The sequence below is a fragment of the Sorex fumeus genome, unplaced genomic scaffold (assembly GCF_029834395.1).
Source record: "Sorex fumeus unplaced genomic scaffold, SorFum_2.1 ptg000128l, whole genome shotgun sequence".
NCBI lineage: Eukaryota > Metazoa > Chordata > Mammalia > Eulipotyphla > Soricidae > Sorex > Sorex fumeus.
Window position 1 is genome coordinate 909,879 of NW_026606185.1, and position 18,134 is coordinate 928,012.

The following is an 18,134-nucleotide window of genomic DNA, read 5'->3' on the forward strand; positions in this document are numbered from 1 at the left end:
CAGCAATTACTCCTAGAGGCGTATGGAGGGACTGTATGGGATGCTGGGGATCGAAACGTGTGCAGGGCAATTGCCCTTCCTGCTCCTGGACTCCTTTATTAAAGCCCTTCTCTGTGACTTCAAAGGTCCTGTTGGGTGCCCAGCTGGTCGCCAAGGGCTGAGCTCTGCTCAGCCACCTTGGTGTTACTCTTCGTGCTGGCCACCAGGGGGCGGTGTCCCAGGCAATGTCCTGGACCAGATCCAGGCCCCCTGGCCCAATTTCCCCACCCATCTTTCTGCTCTCAGCGGTGGGGTCGCTTTCATCCGGGGCTGGGGGTGTCAGGTACCCTCAGAGTACGGGATTGGGCAGAGGGAGGAGACTGTTAGCTTGTGTGAATGCCCCGTGGGGGCTGACAGAGACGCTGTTGGACCAGCAGTAAAGTTAGGAGGAAACCATCAGAGCGGAGAAACGTCTGTGCACCAGGTCCCGGAGCCCAGAGATCTGGGGTCTGTGGTGGCTTCTGAAGCTTTGGGGCCCTGACCGCCAGCAAGAAGGCACTGTGGGCGGGTGCAGGGGGCTGGGCGGAGCTTGTAACCCAGGCCCAGGGTTCTTTCCCCCACCTCCCAGCAGTCTGTGCAGTGTTTTTGCAGAGAGAGGATTGCTCAGATTTGGCCCTGACCACTTTACCTTTGGCCTCGATCTTTAAACCCATCTGCATGCGCCCTCCACAGATTGATTTCCTGTGTGCCTTCCAGCCGCTTCTCCGCCTGGGCTCGGAGGCCTCCAGCTTAGGGCCTCTCCATCTCCTTCACAGCGACTCCGACCCCTTTCCTCCCCGTGGCCTCCCGAATCCCGTGGACCTGCTGACCGCTGACTCCCTTTTCAGACTTCCTTTTGGCTTGGTGAACTGGTGAACCTTGTGTGGAGTGAGCTTTTGGGAGGGGGGCCGGTGGGTGAGGGGTTGGAGCCACATCAGGCGGTGCTCAGGGCTGACTCCTGGCTCTGTGCTCAGGGCTCCCTCCTGGTGCTGCTTGGGGAGGACCCTATGGGGTGCCGGGGTGGAGTGGGAGTCGGCTGCATGTGAGGCAGGAACCTTCACCCTGTTCTAGCTTGCCGTCGTCTGAATCTAATTTTATTTTTGGCATCATTCCTGCCTATCCCAGTCCTCTTCTTGTCCCGTGAGTGTCCCCTCCCGGCCCCTTGGCACCACATCTCTTGCGGCATCTGGTTGGTGTTCACCCTTGGCTGTTGACAGGTGGCATCTTCCCGTGGCGGGTTTTCCTCCCAGGTCTCCTGGCTGTAGGTCCCACCAGGCTGGGCCCAGACATCTACATCTTAGCGGCTTCCACAGCTTAAACGCCGCTGGGCTGGGCCCTCTCATGTGGGCATGAACTGTTGGGTCTGGGCGTGCCTGCAGCCAGAGTTGGGCGGGCACTCTCTTGGGGCTCCCCACGACAGCTCTCCCTGCGCCCCAAGTTCTGGCCGATTTTACTGCGCGCCCAGGAGCTCCTGGGATGTGGCGGGGTGGCTGGGATCACGTTACATGCAGCCATAAATGATCTCCGGGGTGGGTCGATAGCCCTCTGCGCCCATTAGCCCTCCCGTCTCCGGCCCTTCCCGGAGCCTGTAAATACAGTTTGTGCTTTATTGATTACACTCAAAGTCTCTGACTCCAGTCTCCATGGAGGAGAAACGGGCTTTGTTCAGCTAAGTTACACTGGGGCTGGTTCATTGGGGGGAGGGGGCCTACAAGAATGTTAATTTAGGGCCTGGAGAGATAGTACAGTGGGGAGGGCACTTACCTTGCATGTGACTGATCTGCATTTGAACCCGGAACCCCATAGGGTCCCTTGAGCCCCACCAGGAGTGATCCCTGAGCACAGGGCCAGGAGTAAGCCCTGAGCACCAATGGGTGTGGGCTAATTTTTTTTAAATGTTAATTTATTAGAGACCTGGAGAGAGTTTCTCTGCACTACAGGATTCCTCCCCACTTCCTGCATCCCCTCCCCCAACCCAGCCCTCCCCCACATTTCAAGGTGCAGCCCCGGAAGCCCCCACCCTGCTTAAAATTGCTGTTGGGCCCCTGAGTCTAATGCGCACTCACGGCTGGGGTGGCTTATTTTCCCCTTCCCCCCAAACATTCATTAATTTAGTTTATTTTGGGGGCCACACCACACCCGGCGGTGCTCAGGGTTTATTCCTGGCTCTGCACTCAGGAACCACTCCTGGCGGTGCTCAGGGGACCCTATGGGATGCTGGGGATGGAATCCAGGTCGACCACGTGCAGGCAAACACGTTACCCCCTGTACTATTGCTCCAATCCCAGTATTGATTTATTGACCCTAGAGCGTAGAAGCAGGAGTAGCCCCTGAGCGCTGTAGAGTGTGGCCCCAAAACCAAAAGGAAAGAAAGGAATGTTCATTGATGAAACATCAACTTTGGCCAAGGTTGACATACAGCAGGGGCCCAGGAGGCCAAGAGACCCAAGCTCTTCCAGAGGCATGTAGCAAACCCGTCGCTCTTGCAGACGGCCGGCCAGTTCGCCAGTCCACAGGCTTCAGTAGCGTCCAGTAGTAGTGTCCGTGTCCCGGTTACGGGCCGTTCCTGCCCACTGAGCCCGAGATATTTTGTTTGCCCATTAGAGGCTAAGGAATGAGGAGTGTTGAGAACGCTTGGGTGAACCGGCTCTGGCCCAGGGAGGAAGTCACCGCTTGTCATCCCCCCCTGCTGACCACTAGTGGTCGCTGTTGGCCCAGGAAAGCTGGGTTGAAGCCTTCCCGCCCCTTCCCCAGCTCTGGAGGGATGGGAAGGAGAGAGACACAGTTTCTCGTGCAGACACGGTACAGCAGGGAGGGGGCTAGCCTCAGTGTGGCTGATCCGGGTTCAGTCAGAGGCACTGGATAACTCCAATCCTGCCAGGAGTGAGCCCTGAACACCGAGCCCTGAGCCCTGAGCACTGCCACATGTGGACAATGAAATAAAAATAATAGAGTTACAGTTACCCCCCCCCCCCGCATCTATGGTTCCAAGACACACCCCCCCCCCCCGTGGATGCCTTATGCCACGGATAGTGGCACATCTCATAGTGCTATTTTTCCAATCAGCGTGCACATCTGTGACGACCCTTCCTTCCTTTTTTTTTTTTTTTGCTTTTTGGGTCACACCCAACAATGCTCAGGGGTTCCTCCTGGCTCTGCACTCAGGAATTACTCCTGGCTGTGCTTGGGGGACCTTATGGGATGATGCGGGGGGGGGGGGGGGGTTGAGCCTGGGTCGGCCACGTGCAAGGCAAAACGCCCTCCCTGCTGCACTATCCTGCACTATCGCTCCGGCCCAGTTTCCCTCCCTCCCTCCCTCCCTCCCTCTCTTCCTTTCTTCCTTCCTTCTTTCTCCCCTTCCCTTCCTCCCTCCCTCCTTCCCTTCTTCCTTCTTTCTTTCTTTCTTTCTTTCTTTCTTTCTTTCTTTCTTTCTTTCTTTTTCTTTCTAACTTTCTTCCTTTCCTGCTTTCATTTTTGGGCCACACCCGTCGATGCTCAAGGGTTACTCCTGGCTCTGCACTCAGGAATCACTCCTGGTAGTTCTCAGCGACCATATGGGATACTGGGGAATCAGACCTGGGTTGGCTGCATGCAAGGCAAGTTCCCTCCCTGCTGTACCTCTCTCCGGCTGGATAACATTTATTGTTAAATTCGGCACAGTGGGTGCTTCATCAGCAGTAGCAGATCCATCTAGCCCTAATGGCATGTGGGTGTGGACTCATAACTGACCTTGAAATAACCTGTGGAATTGCAGACGCCATTGCTACTTGAAGGTCTGGGGTAGTGGACAAGTTGCATCTGGAGAGTTTGGGGCTGTAGAAGTTGGTGCAATAAATCGATCAGGAAGGTCCATACGCAGCGCTGAGGGTTGAACTCGGGTCCTCTCGCGTACAAGGAAGTGCGGCCTAGTCTCTGGCCCCTAGCGGTTGCATGTTAGCGCCTGCCTGTGTGCTACCATTCGACCTCCAGGGCTTCTGGAAGCCTTCGGCTGGGAAGTGCTTGGGTGAAGTTTGTAGCTTCTCTATATCATCCCTGTGGCTTCCTACTGGGAATCCAAGCTCCGTCTGGCCCTGGAGCTACACAGCCCAGGACCATCCTGGGTTCATGCTCTGGGTTCTGCTGTGCCCTTTCCGGTTCTTGCTTTCAAAACTGTTTTATGAAAAAAAAAAAAACGATTGGAGTGATAGTATACAGCAGGGACTTTCTTGAGACCAGGCTGTGTTTGATCCCTGGCCTCCCATACAGTCCCCTGAGTCTGCTAGGAGTGAGCCCTGAATGCAGAGCCAGGGATAAACCCTGAGCGATGCTGGGTGTGGCACCTCCCACCACCCCCAAAAAGTGTTTCAGGGGCCAGAGCAATAGTACAGTAGGCATGGTGCTTGCCTTGCACTGGGTTTCAATGGCTGACTTGAGTTCAATCTCCAGCACCCTGTATGGTCCCCTGAGCCCAGCCAGGAGTCAGCTCTGAGCACCATAGGGTGTGACCTAGGAACCAAAAAGAAGTGCTTTGGGGCCGGAGAGGTAGTACAGCGGGGAGGGCACTCATTTGCCTTGCATATGGCCGACCCAAGGGTCAGCCCTGAGCACTCCCCAAAACAAAAAGGTTTTTACACCCAGAGATATAGTACAGGAATTGAGGTGTTTGCCTTTCGACTGAGGACCTGGGTTCCAGTCCCTCCTGAGCCCCAGTAGGAGTGGTCTCTCAATGCCACCCGCTGTGACCCAAACCTTGAAAGCATTTTTTTTTGGGGGTGGTGCTCAGGGATTGCTCCTCGTTCTGCACTCAGGAATGATTCGTGGTGATTGGGGAATTAGGGGACTGTCTGGGATGTTGGGGATCAAAACTGGGTTGGCCACGTGCAAAGCAAATGCCCTACCTGCTGTGGTCTCTCTCTGACCTCAGAGAAGCACTTTATTTATTTATTCATTTATATTTGCTTTTTTGGGTCACACCCGGCGATGCACAGGAGTTACTCCTGGTTCATGCACTCAGGAATCACTCCTGGCAGTGCTCGGGGGACCATGTAGTATGCTGGGAATCGAACCTGGGTCGGCCGCATGCAAGGCAAATGCCCTACTCGCTGTGCTATTGCTCCAGCCCCACAAAGAAGCATTTTAATTTACTTTAACTTTTTTTTGGGGGGGGTAGAGGTTGGGCCACATCCAGTGATGCTCAGGGGTTCCTCCTGGCTCTCCACTCAGGAATCAGTCCTGACAGTGCTTGGGAGACCCTATGGGATGCCAGAGATTGAACCTGGGCTGACTGCGTGCAAGGCAGATGCCCTCCCCTCTGTACTATCGCTCCAGCCCCCGAGAACTGCCTGGTTTTGAGTGGATTTGGAATGGGGGAGACACTTGGGTTCTCCCTCCTGGGGCCCGGGATAGCTGATTTGCCTTCCTGGAATTCTGTGGAAGGGTGGCGAGGCTCAGAAGGGGGCACCAGAAACCCCAGTGCCGTCTGTCCTGGCTGCCAGTGGGCTGGCAGTGAGGGGGTGCTGGCCCTGGTCCGGGAGGGCTCATCTGTGCCTTTTCTCCTCCTGTTGCAGGGATCCCGTGGGCGCGGGGCCTGGCCCTCGGGATGGCTGACCAGCGACAGACCTTGCTTGGCTCCCTGGGGCTTCTCTTCCTGCTCCCAGGAGTGGGAGCCCAGAACCACGCACCCCCCGGCTGCAGCCCGGACCTCAGCCCCCTCTACTACAACCTGTGTGATCGCTCTGGGGCCTGGGGCATCATCCTGGAGGCGGTGGCCGGGGCGGGAATCATCACCACCTTCGTGCTGACCATCGTCCTGGTGGCCAGCCTGCCGTTCGTGCAGGACACCAAGAAGCGCAGCCTGCTGGGCACGCAGGTCTTCTTCCTGCTGGGCAACCTGGGCCTCTTCTGCCTGGTGTTCGCCTGCGTGGTCAAGCCCGACTTCTCCACCTGCGCCTCGCGGCGCTTCCTCTTCGGGGTTCTCTTCGCCATCTGCTTCTCCTGCCTGGTGGCACACGTGCTGGCCCTCAACTTCCTGGCCCGGAAGAACCACGGGCCGCGCGGCTGGGTGGTCTTCACCGTGGCACTGCTGCTGACCCTGGTGGAGGTGATCATCAACACCGAGTGGCTCATCATCACGCTGCTGCGTGCGGCGGGCGAGGGCGGCCCCACGGGCAACCGCAGCACAGTGGGCCTTGGCGTTGGTGGCGGCGTGAGGGCCTCGCCCTGCGCCATCGCCAACGTGGACTTCGTCATGGCGCTCATCTACGTGATGCTGCTGCTGCTGGCCGCCTTCACGGGCGCCTGGCCGGCCCTGTGTGGCCGCTTCCGGCGCTGGCGGCGCCACGGCGTCTTCGTGCTGCTGGCCACGGCCACGTCCATCGCCGTGTGGGTCGTGTGGATCGTCATGTACACCTATGGCAACCGGCAGCAGGACAGCCCCACCTGGGACGACCCCACGCTGGCCATCGCCCTCGCCGCCAATGCCTGGGCCTTCGTCCTCTTCTACGTCATCCCCGAGATCTCGCAGGTGACCAAGCCCGGCCCGGAGCAGAGCTATCAGGGGGACATGTACCCGACCCGGGGCGTGGGCTATGAGACCATCTTGAAGGAGCAGAAGGGACAGAGCATGTTCGTGGAGAACAAGGCGTTTTCCATGGATGAACCAGCCGCAGGTAGGTTGGTCCCTCGGACGCCCCTAGCACTTACTGGGACATAACGAAAAATTCTTTTTTTTTTTTTTTTCCTTTTTGGGTCACACCCCGTGATGCACAGGGTTACTCCTGGCTCTGCAGTCAAGAATTACCCCTGGCGGTGCTTGGGGGACCATAGAGGATGCTGGGAATTGAACCTGGGTCAGCGGTGTGCAAGGGAAACGCCCTACCCGCTGTGCTATCGCTCCAGCCCCTCCCCCCCTTTTTCTTTTTGGGTCACACCTGGTGATGCTCAGGGATTACTACTGGCTCTGCACTCAGGAATTACTCCTGGTGGTGCTTGGGGGACCTTATGGGATGCCAGGGATTGAACTTGGGTTGGTTGTGTGCAAGGCTAACGTCCTACCCACTGTACTATTGCTCCTGCCCCTGAAAAGTTCTTTTTGTGAATGTGTCTGGGAGCTTTTTTTTTTTTTTCTTTTTGGGTCACACCCGGCGATGCACAGGGGTTACTCCTGGCTCTGCACTCAGGAGTTACTCCTGGCGGTGCTCAGGGGACCATATGGGATGCTGGGAATCGAACCCGGGTCGGCCGTGGGCAAGGCAAATGCCCTACCTGCTGTGCTATCTCTCCAGCCCCTGGGAGCTTGTTTTGAGGGGCCGACACCTGACCATGCTCAGGGCTTATTCCTGGCTCTCGTGGTGCTTGGGGGACCCTGTGTGTCTCAGGGATTCAATCTCATTCAGGGCAGGTGCTTCTTGAACCCCTAGACTATCTCTGCAGACCAACTTTTTGAGTTTTAGTTTTTGGGTCACACCTGGTGATGCTCAGAGGTTACTCCAGGCTCTGAGCTCAGAGATTACTCCTGGCGGGGCTCAGGGGACCCTGTGGGATGCCGGGGGATTGAACCTGGGTTGGGCGCGTGCAAGGCAAACGCCGTACCCGCTGTGCTATCGCCCCAGCCCCTCCCACTCCCCACCCCATTTTTGTTTGCTATTTTGATTTTGTGTTTTGGGAATTCCGGAGCCCTTCCCAGTGGTGCTCAGGGGTGACCCTCGACAGTGCTTGGGGACCATATGTGGTTGGTGTTGGAGCTTTGAACCTGGGTTGGCAGGATGAGGCAAACGCCTTCACATTCTGTTCTGTCACTCTGGTCTTCAATGGAAAGTTCTTGAGATGATGACATTTTTCTGCCCCCAAGTCCTGAAGTTCCATGTACTAAAGTCTTTTCCTTCAGACTCAGTGTCCTTATGAAAACCCCGAGTCTTCTATGTATATAAAAATGGGGCCGGGAATGTGGTCTGCTGGTTGAGAGTCTGCCTTGCATGAACTCCAGTTTTGATCCCTGGAACTCCTTCCCGCCATTATTTTTTCCTTATAAATTCTCAAGTATTACAGATAAAACAAAACCCACCCCTCGCTGTCTCCCCAGTCCCACCCCCTTCCTTCCCATTCCAACCCCAGGAATGTTTGTTTTTGGGCCACACTTGATGATGCTCAGGGGTTACTCCTGGCTCTGCACTCAGGCATCACTCCTGGTGGTGCTCGGGGGACCCTGTGGGATGCCGGGGATCGAACCTGGGTCTGCCGCATGCAAGGCAATCCTGCCTGCTGTGCTATTGCTCTGGCCTCAGCTGCTTTGTCTTTTACCTGTGAACCTGGGTTCTTTCCTATAAGACGGAGGTCATCGTGGGGTCCTCACCTGTAAAAGGCGGTAAGAGGGGCCATCGTAGACCTTGTTTTGAGCGTGAAGTCCAGTCTTGTTCCTGCAGGGGGGAAACACTCTAGAATTGTCACCTTGGTGCTGAGTTACTTCATTTCTGTGCTTGCCCTTCCAGAACTCTCTTTCCCGCGGACCTGCTTGGAATCACTCAAGTTGGCTTTGCTTTACTGTTACATTCTTCCCTTTTGAGTTGGAGCCCAGGCCAGAACAGGGACCGGGCCAGAACAGGGACCGGGCCTGCCTGCCTGTCCCCATGCGTTCCTGGCCTTTCTGGAGCTCAGAGCCGAGCTGGGGGAGGCAGCAGTGTGGGCTAAGCCCCTCGTGGAGCAGCAGGGTGGGGCGGGGGGACTGAGGGATGAGTCTCCTGGACACTCATCCCCGGGAACCTCAGAACCCTGAGCAGTGTCAGCCAGGCCGACACCCCCTGACCACCGCTGGTGTTTCTGGGACAGCTGAGAACCAGCAGCACTTCTGAGACCACCAGCGTCTCTGTGCTCACCCCCATAGCTGGGGTGGGGGCAGGGGGGACGCAGCCTCAGTGACCTGACCCCAGATTCATAGTATCGGTCAAAATATTGGTCAAGGGCCTGATTGACTGTCCAGTGGGGTGCTGGGAGGGAGGCAGGACTCAGAACCCTTCACTTCTTCACCATGACCCTTCTGGGGAGACCCGGGTTCTGCCAGGCCCTTGAGCTTTGATCAGGTTTCCAGAGGAAGTGGCCCCCGCCCCCGCCCCTTCCTCCCGCCACCCCCCCCCCCCCCCCCCCCCCCCCCCCGGCACAGAATGGGACCCGCTGAGTGTGCTCGGATCCCAGTGTGTTGGGGGCAGTGATGTGGTCAGAAGGAGAGGGGGCTCGTAGGTAAGACCGGGGCTGTGGAGGCTGGAGCCATAGACCAAAGGGGAGGGCGTTGGCCTTGCATGCAGCTGACCTGGGTTCGATCCCCAGCACCCCACAGGGTTCCCTGAGTACCACCAGGAGCACGGAGCCAGGGGCAGCCCTGAGCATCACTGGCTGTGGGCCAAAAACCAAAAAGGAAAAAAGGAAAGAAGGAAAGAAAGAAAGAAAGAAAGGGAGGGAGGGAAGGAGGAAGGAAGGAAGGAAGGAAGGAAGGAAGGAAGGAAGGATGGAAGGAAGGAAAGGGGCCACGGCTGGAGGCCTGGCTCTCTTGGTGGGCCCGGCAGTGCTCAGCCTTTGGCCTCCCCAGCCAGACCCTGGGGACTAGAGGCCATTTTTTCCTCTTGCTTTTCCTTTTTTCCTAAATGGAAAAATCGATGAAGCGAGCCGGGCACTTAGGAGGCCCCTATATATAAAGCATGGTCCCCACCAGCCAGCTGCTGCGGCAGCTCTGGGGTCCCAGAAACCAATGAGGGACCCAGCCTAAGTCCCAGAGCATTCCTGGAGCGGGAACACGTTCTGGAAAATTCTGTGTTCCCACGGGGCAGAATGAGCCTTTAGCGTCTGCGAGGCTCTGGCTGGTGGTGGGGTCCGGGCCTTGGCGCCCAGCCCTGCCCCCCGAGGAAGGGCCTCCCCTGCATTTCCCCAGCCCTGAGTCTGGATCCCGGCCATGTGCGAGGGCGGCCCTGTGACCCTCCCGGATGGGGCTGTGAGCAGTTGCTGATGGAACGTGTTCTGAGGTGATGTGGGGGCTGGTGGGGGTCTTTAGGCTGCAGTTCCAGAGAGCTGGGGAGCCCCCACCTGCCACCTCACCCCAAGCCCAGGGCCGGAGAGATGACAGAGCGGGGAGGGCGCTGGCCTTGCACGCGGCCAGCCTGGTTCCATCCCCGACACCCTCCCACCCCCCCAAGGGTCCCTTGAGCACCACCAGGAGTGAGCACCGAGCTAGGAGTGAGCCCTGAGCACTGCCAGGTGTGACCCCCAAAGCAAAACCTAACGAACCAAGCTGGCTCCCTGTGGCCCAGCTTTCTCCTGGGCTTGAGGCCACAGAACCTGGCTCTTACCTGCCACCGCCCCTTTCTTTGCTCTTGGGACCCCTGCAGAGAGGGGGAGGGAGCCTGACCCCCCCCAACCGTCCCTGTCTCCCTTGCAGCGAAGCGGCCAGTGTCCCCCTACAGCGGCTACAACGGGCAGCTCCTCACGAGCGTCTACCAGCCCACAGAGATGGCCTTGATGCACAGGGGCCCGGTGAGTGGGGTCCCCCCGCCCCCCCCACGTCCCCCGCCACCGGCTGGGCCCTGAGTCCTCTACCTTGGTGGGGGGTGGGGAGGGATCTCTGGCTTGGACCTCAGTTTTGGGGATCTCAGAGGCCCCTTTTCTAGGAGGTGCAGCTACATCATGCGGGTGGGGGCCCTGCTTAGGAGGGGGTCCCCCGGGGCTGGTGGGAGGGGCCGAGCCCTGGTTGCTTAGGGAGGGACAGAGGCGGCCACTGGCAGGCGGATACTGCTCAGGGCCCCCCCAGGGACAGGGCACCAATTAGCCGCCCTGGGTAGGTATTTACTTCTCAGCCCCACCTGTCCCCAGGGAGCTGGGCATTGCCCTCCCCGCTCCCCGCCCGTGGGGTGGGGGGTGGTGGGAACGGAAGCGGGGGTCAGAGTCTCACTCCTTCTGGGAGCCTCCTGCAGGGCTGGCCGGCTCCCTGAGAGGCCAGGGACCCGCTTGGCAGGACGCTGGGAACAGGAAGCCAGGGAGGTCAAGGGTGATGTTCTGGCCCCCTCGCGCCAGCCAGCCAGCCCAGCCAGCCGGGCCGGGAAGCCAATCTTCCTGAAACACCCCCTCCCCCTGAGCCTGTCACTGCTGGGGGGTGGGGGTGAAGATGGAGGAGGAGGGGACGGCTGGGGGACCCCCTGCTGTGCCTCCTGACACCCCCTCCACCCTCCCAAAAGGCGTGGTCTTAGCTTTGTTGGATCTCTGCTTCCCAGGGGGCGACCCTAAGACCCTCAGCTGCAAGTCAGGAATGCAGCAGGAGAAAGAAATCCCCATTTGTTTCCGGGGATTCTCCTGGAACACCTGGCGAGGGCCTAGCGGGGAGTCTCAGGGAGTCCCTGCCCCCGGAAGCCGCCAGCCAGCGCCTGGTCCAGCCCCAGGGTAGCAGACAGTGGCCAGGGCTTGGTGGGAGAGTCTGGGGGTCAGGCGCTAGCTCCCCTCCCACACAGATGACCCAGGTGTGGATGCAGGTTCAATCCCTGGCAGCAGAGGGTCCCCCAACACTGCTGAAAAAGACCCCCAAGCACAGAGCAGGGCAGTGGTCCAAGAAAGGATAAAACTAATAGACCTCGTGATTCAGGTCACGCACATCTCCATGTACCCAAGCTTCAAAGGGAGGGACTGGGTTAGACCTTAGGCTGTGGGGGTGGGGGTGGGGTGCCTGGATGGTAAGTGGACATGGAGCCGGGACTCACTGCCCCACCTTTCCACCCAACCCCAGCTACTCTGACCAGCCCTGGGCAGAGAATTTGGGTTCCAAGATGCTGCGGCAGATTGGCCAGCCCAGACCCCTAGATAAGAAGCCTGTGTGTGTGTGTGTGTGTGTGTGTGTGTGTGTGTGTGTGGCAGGGGGGGGGGATGTTGCGAGAAGGGGTTCCCTGGGGCCCACAGCTGTCCTTAGCTAGGCCAGACAGCAGCTGGGGGTGTGGGGTCACCATGCCCCAAGGTTTGGGGAACAGGACGGTGTTTGAGATAAGAGCATTTTCCCCCTCCAAAACCAGCCCTCAGGGGAGCCGTGGGCCAGGGGATGGGATGACCAGGCTCAGCGTCCCTTATGTCCAGAGCATGCAGTGGCCTTTTGCGGGGTGGGCTCAGGCCTCAGCGCCCCCAGGGCCCCCTGGGAAGTGGGGGGGGGGGTGAGCACCAAGTGGCCAGGGGTGGCCTGCAGGGAACTGCCCCGTGTGGCCGCCCGTGGATCCTGGCTGTGAGACCCCGTTCTTCCTTCCAGTCTGAGGGCGCCTACGACGTCATCCTTCCGCGAGCCAGCGCCAACACTCAGGTGCTTGGCAGCGCCAGCTCCACGTTGCGAGCCGAGGACGTGTACGAGGTGCAGCCCCCCGCGCCCCCGGACGGCAGCAGCTCACAGGTCTTTAGGAACCCCTACGTGTGGGACTGAGGCAGGCCCTGGCCCTGCCCGGGGACGCTGCAGAAAGCCCAGGCTCCATGGAGGGAGGGGGGTGGGGTCCACAACCGCCCCCACCCCCCCATTTCCAGAATTGCCCGCATTGGCCGTGGGCCCTGGTGCTCCCTCCCCACAGTGTTTGCGGAGTCCAGGGGCTAGCCTGGCCTTCACTCAGGGGCTCTCCTCCTGGGGGATCCCTCCCCTCACTCAAGCCAAATAGTATTTCTGGGGCTGGTGGCAGCCATGCAGCTCTGTTCTCGCATCTCTGGTGTTTCCTGCACCCTCCGGACTTCTCAGGCGTCTGTCTGGCCTCTTGTTCCTCTGTGAGGATCAGGGGCCTGAAATAAACAAGTTTCTGCTTTATTAACTTCCTCTGGGCGTCTATTTCTGAAGGGGCGCTGGGTTTTCGGTGGCTTTCAGCTGCTTACGGCGGTGGGACGTGGGCCCCCCATCTCCCCTGGCTGCTTGGACTCTCCCGCCGCTGCTGTTTCTCTGCTGTGCCGCTGAGTCGCTGGGCTTCTGCAAGGGTGCGCAGCGGGGCCTGGGGGCTCCTTGGGGTGCGTGGGTGGGCCATTGGGGGGATGGGGGACCCAGGGCCTAGACTGGATCTGGCTGTTGGGACCCCGGCTTTCTCCTGGGCGGAGCAGGCCACCGCATCAGGCAGTGGCAGACAGGGGACCCCTTGCAGGGGGATGGCGTGAACCTAGTCCAGCTCACGCTGCTGGTCCAGTGTAGCCAGGAGGCGAGGGCGGAGCTTACTGCCAAAGGGGCGGGGCCTCCGCGCAAGGGGCGCGGTCAGTGGAATGGGCGGGGCAGGTCAGCAATGGGTGTGGTCGGTGGTCCTGCAGGGTCAGTGCCAAGGCCGTTTCCGCCCACCTTGTGGGGAGCAAAGCCTCTCCATGCTGCTGGCACACTTCAGTTCCCGGGGCTGTCTTCCCCCCCCCCCCCAAGTGTACCAGATGGCCCTGTCTTCTTTTGCCAGACCTACCGTTTTAGGGTCAGGTGGGGAGAGAGCACAGGCTTGGCATTCAGGGGGCCGAGTTCATCCCTGTCACCGCCTGGAGCGACGCCCCCAGCACTGAGTCAGAGGCACCTCCTGAGCATTGCTGCGAATGGCCCAGGGAAGCAAACCTTTTTTTTTTTTCATTTTTAAATTTATTTATTTTACTTTTTGGGTCACACCCGGCGATGCACAGGGGTTACTCCTGGCGGTGCTCGGGGGACCATGTGGGATGCTGGGAATCGAACCCTGGTCGGCCGCGTGCAAGGCGAATGCCCTACCCGCTGTGCTATCGATCCAGCCCCTAACATTTCTTTTGTTGTTGTTGTTTTTGGCTTTTTTGGGGGTCACACTCAGCGATGCTCAGGACTTACTCCTGGCTCTGCACTCAGGAATTACTCCTGGCATTGCTTGGGGGACCAGATTGGATGCTGGGGGTCGAGCCTGGGTCAGCTGCGTGCAAGGCAAACACTCCCCGCTGTATTATGGCTCCAGTCCCTGCAAACAAAACTTTTAGTTTCAGTGGGCCTGGGGAATTAGCTCCTGTGTCACTGGGCAGGTCTTCTGGGTGCCTGCCCAGCAGGGGCACAGCTTGACCCGGGGGCACTGCCCAGGGGGCTGCCACTGCCCCTCCCAGGCCTGGGAACGGTTCTCCTGCAGAGCCAGAAGCTATTTCTGACCGGACTGAGGAAGAAATGTCCTGTGGGTGCGCAGGCGAGGCGGGAGGGACGGCCCCCTCTGCTCTGCGCTCAGCCGGTCCCTGACTCTTCTCTCTGGTTGCTTTAGGGTCAGTCCCCGCAAAATAAAACGAGATGGTAACGCCCTCTTCCCGGACCGCCACCACCTGATGGCCTCTTTCCTCGTTTGTCGTTGAAGCTGGCTGGAGGCCACCGATGGGGAGCAGTGGCTGAGGGGGCACTGGGCACCCCCAATGTGAGGCTGGGGCTGTGTCACCACCCCCTCCTGCTCCCCACAGGAGTTCTGCAGCCCCCCTCCCCCAGCCTGCTCCCCTCCATCGCTGCCTCTGCGCCCCCCGCATTCTGTGCTCCAGATGGGCCCCCTTGGACGCTGGTCCTCACCCATGGACCTCCCTGGATGTCCAGTGTCAGCATGTTCCTCGCTGCGCCCAGGGCCAGCTCTGCTGCAGGGCCTTTGGGCCCAGCTCTGGTGAGGCTGGTTTTGCACCTCCTGCCGGGGTCCTGCCCCCTTGCAGACCCCAGAGGCTGCCAGGGCCAGGGGGTTCATGCAGGGCCAGGAGAGACATGGGTCCTCTGCATGGCCAGAGGGTCCTGGGTCCCACCTCCCTCTCACAAACCCCCGTGTATTGTGATCCCTGGCTGGACCTGCATTCCCGGACTAGTTCTGGCCTGGGCCAGGTGGACAGGATGCATGAAGATGGGGGCACAGAGACGGTCTTGGGTGGGGGACAGCCAGGGTGGAACTTCATGTCTTTCCCGCAGGGCAGCTTGGTAGGTTTACCTCACTGGGGCTGCCATCCTCCCAGGCCTGTCCCAGGAGGAGAGTGGGGCGTCCTAGGGACACGCATGAGGCTGGTACCCAGCACAGGAGGTGGGGGGCAGGCGCTGTGGTCTCAGGAATATCTGATGCCTCCAGGGTACGGAACAGAGCTGGTGCATCCCAGGGTGCTTCTCTGGGTCTCCCCTGGAGCTCGGGCTCCCCTCAGTACCTTCAGGGGTACAGAGATGATTGGGTGTCACTGCACCAGAGGTCGCCCAACCTCACCTCGTAGCCCAGTGCCAGCCTTCAGTTCCCCATCACCAGCAGCTGTGCCTTTGACGCTGGAGGACTTCTCCAGAGCAAAACGCAGTGACCAGGCCCTGCAGAGAAGCCCCTGAGGGGGGTCCCTACATTCACTGGTCTGTGACCTGGGGCTGCCCGAGTTCTGGGCGGAGCATCACTGGCCCCCAAGAAAGGAAGGGGTGCGCTGAGCCCCAAACTCCCAATCTAAGTTAGGGGTCTGTAGACCCCTCCCAGGGGCCAGAGGCTACGTCTCTCCCAGGAACCAAAACCCACGTGAGTCCTGCAGGATGGGAGACTGGAGAGGTGCTGGGAGGGCCCCACCCCGGCCCGCTAGCATCCCCCCTTGCCGTGCCAGGGCCGTGTCTGGGGGGAAGAGCGGCACCTTCTCGGGAGCCCACCTGTGCCAGAAGGAGCCGGATGGGCTGGAAACGAGGCCTGAGAGGGACCCGGAGTTGCACACCCCAAACCGCACGCTCGGAGTGGGGACTGAGAACTGCATACGATTAAATGCCGCCTCTGGCGGGGAGTGACACCCTGACCCTGTGTGTTCATTGATGGTCTTCCTGGGGTGCTCGGGAGTTCAGGGCTGCTCGGGCCGGAGGTGCTGGGGGCTCCCTGAGCCACGTGGTGGGGGGACTGGGTCAGTCACATACCCTGTATTCTGTCACCCCCTAGTAGGCATTTTAACTGGCACCCTGGGGCTTCTGGGCCTCCGAGTCTGATACCAGTTCATCTTTTTTTTTTTTTAATTTTCTTTTGGGTCACACCCGGCGATACTCCTGGTGGTGCTCAGGGGACCCTATGGGATGCTGGGAATCGAACCCGGGTTGGCCGTGTGCAAGGCAAACAGGGCGCCCTCCCCGCTGTGCTATCGCTCCAGCCCCGATCCCAGTTCATCTTAGTTGGGGGTTTATTCTAAAGGGCAGGTCCAGTCCTCCCAAACGAGCTGGTCCAGGCTCCAGCATCACCTCCCCTCCCCCACAAAGCCAGGGAGGGGGCCATGGCCAGAGCTGTGGGTAGGAAATGGGGCGAGGCTGCAGCCTGTAGACAGCCCACTTGTGATGGAGCACCGAGTCTGCTGCCTCACCCTTCTCCCCAGACCCAGCATTTTCTGGAGCCCAGGAGGTGCTGGGTGGGCTGTGTCCCTCACCCAGAGCTGCAGCCCAGCACACAGTGACACCCCAGTAGCTCCCCAGATTCTGCCCCCCGCCCCCAGATAGGCTGTTCAGGGTCTCTGTGAAAGAGAGGTGCTCAGGGCAGGGGGGTGAGGGGGTAACGTGCCCTTGGGAAATGGGGACGCTGACCCCTCTGTTGTCAACCTGGGCTGCCCACTAGACGCCGGGAAATGTCCTCTCTCTGGCTGGAGGGGCCAGCACCGAGTTCTCAGGCTTTTTAGCTCTGCCAGGACCCGCCGTGCGGGTCAGAGCCCATGACGGTCACAGACCAGGACGGTCACAGCGCGTGGCCGGAGCCTCCTGTCCGGCCATGCCTGTCTCCAGCCCACAGCCCTTGCTGTCACTGTCCCTTTCCCGGTGGGAGGCTGGCATGCCGCCTGCGGGGAAAGAGAAGAAGAGGAGCCGCACCAGGCCAATGAGTGGGGGGCCTGGAGGAGGGGGGGTGAGCGCTGGGAGCCCTTCGCAGGCTCCCCAGTGCTCCCCCCCCAGGGCCCAGATGCAGGGTCGCGGCCCCCCAGGCGAAGTTCTCAGGCCAGGGGGACGATGAGGTGCTGGGTCCCCAAACTCAGGGGGACAGATCTGCCCAGGAACCAAACAAGGGCGGGGGACTGAGGGTGGAGGAGGCTGGGGGCGTCCTTCACCTGCCTCGGGGGGTGCCAGGGTTCCCCGCACCCCGCACCCCGCGCCCCCAGGGCTGCCGCGGGTGCCCAAGGTGGGGCCTCGGGGGCGGAGCCCGTACACGTCACTCCGGAGGGCCCGCCCCAGCGCCAGCCAATCACAGGCCGCCTCCCGGCCGCAAGCCCCGCCCCCGCGTCCCTCCACTCGCTCCGCTGCCCCGGGCGAGCCGGCCCCGACCGGCTGCGGCCGCTCCTGCCCCTCCCCGCGGCCGGCCTGGGCGGGGTGGGGCGCTGCGGGTCGCTGCCCAGGGACTTCTAAAGGGCCCCAGGCCCCCGCTTCCCCCCCCATCTGCGGGGTCAAAGGGCGGACTGGGGCAGGGTGTGAATCCCCGGTACCATAGGGAGCCCCAGAGCACAGCCACGTGTGGCCCCCTGCCCCCCTCTCCCCAGTGGACGTGGGTTAGCAGGACCAGGTTATCCTTAGGGGCAAGAAGCGACCCCCCTGCCATCCCTCCCCTCCCCTCCCCTCTCTTCCCCTTTCATCAACTCCTCTCCCCTCCCCTCCCCTCCCTCCAGTCCCTTCTCCGGGTATCCTGTCCACCCCCTGAGCACAAGGGACCTGAGAGCCCCTTCCCTAAGCCTCTGGTGGCTGCTGGGGGGCGGGGAGGGCCGGAGGGGGGGTTGCGGTGAAACAACAGCCCCTGCTCCCCGCCCACAGCCCTGCGGTGGTCTGGTCCTCCTGGAAGGCCTCTGGCCAGCACCCCAGTCTGTTTCCTGAAGCTGGACAGGCACCCCCTCCCCCAGCCCACCCTTCCATGCAGTCTGCCCCGGGGGCACTGGGGGGCCGCGGACAGGGGAAGCCCCCATGACCACCCCCCCTCCTCCAGTGGGAGAAGAGGGATAAGCCCGACCGCCAAGGTGGGGCCCCAACACCTCCGTCTGTGACAAGCCTGACCCCCATGTGGGTTCCTCATCCTGCCAGGATTCTTCTAGGGGGACGGGGACCCCCTGGGCACGGAGCTGGGCCGGGACTGCTGATGGCAGGGAAGACCCCTCAGACTGGCCGCTGGGAATTTTCCTCTGACCCCAAAGCTCCATCTGTCTCATCTTTTAAAGTAGACCTGCTGGAGCTGGAGAAATAGCACAGC

The 18,134-nt window shown here is 60.5% G+C and overlaps 1 protein-coding gene across 9 annotated transcripts in view; it reads left to right on the plus strand.

Annotated features, from left to right (window-relative positions):
* GPRC5C (G protein-coupled receptor class C group 5 member C) overlaps window positions 1-15,720 on the plus strand; it is a 28,331-nt gene extending 12,611 nt beyond the window's left edge. For 4 of the 9 annotated variants that reach the window (XM_056138076.1, XM_056138075.1, XM_056138071.1 and 1 more), the window contains exons 2-5: window positions 5,565-6,665; window positions 10,418-10,512; window positions 12,260-12,397; window positions 14,220-15,720. In XM_056138076.1, coding sequence (XP_055994051.1) covers window positions 5,597-6,665; window positions 10,418-10,512; window positions 12,260-12,397; window positions 14,220-14,252 — 1,335 coding nt within the window. In that variant the 5' untranslated portion in view covers window positions 5,565-5,596 and the 3' untranslated portion in view covers window positions 14,253-15,720. Of the gene's footprint in view, window positions 1-658; window positions 907-5,564; window positions 6,666-10,417; window positions 10,513-12,259; window positions 12,428-14,219 lie in introns of those variants that run through there. The other 5 variants (XM_056138072.1, XM_056138074.1, XM_056138073.1 and 2 more) reach the window with 5 other exon arrangements.
* Window positions 15,721-18,134: the final 2,414 nt, after the last annotated feature.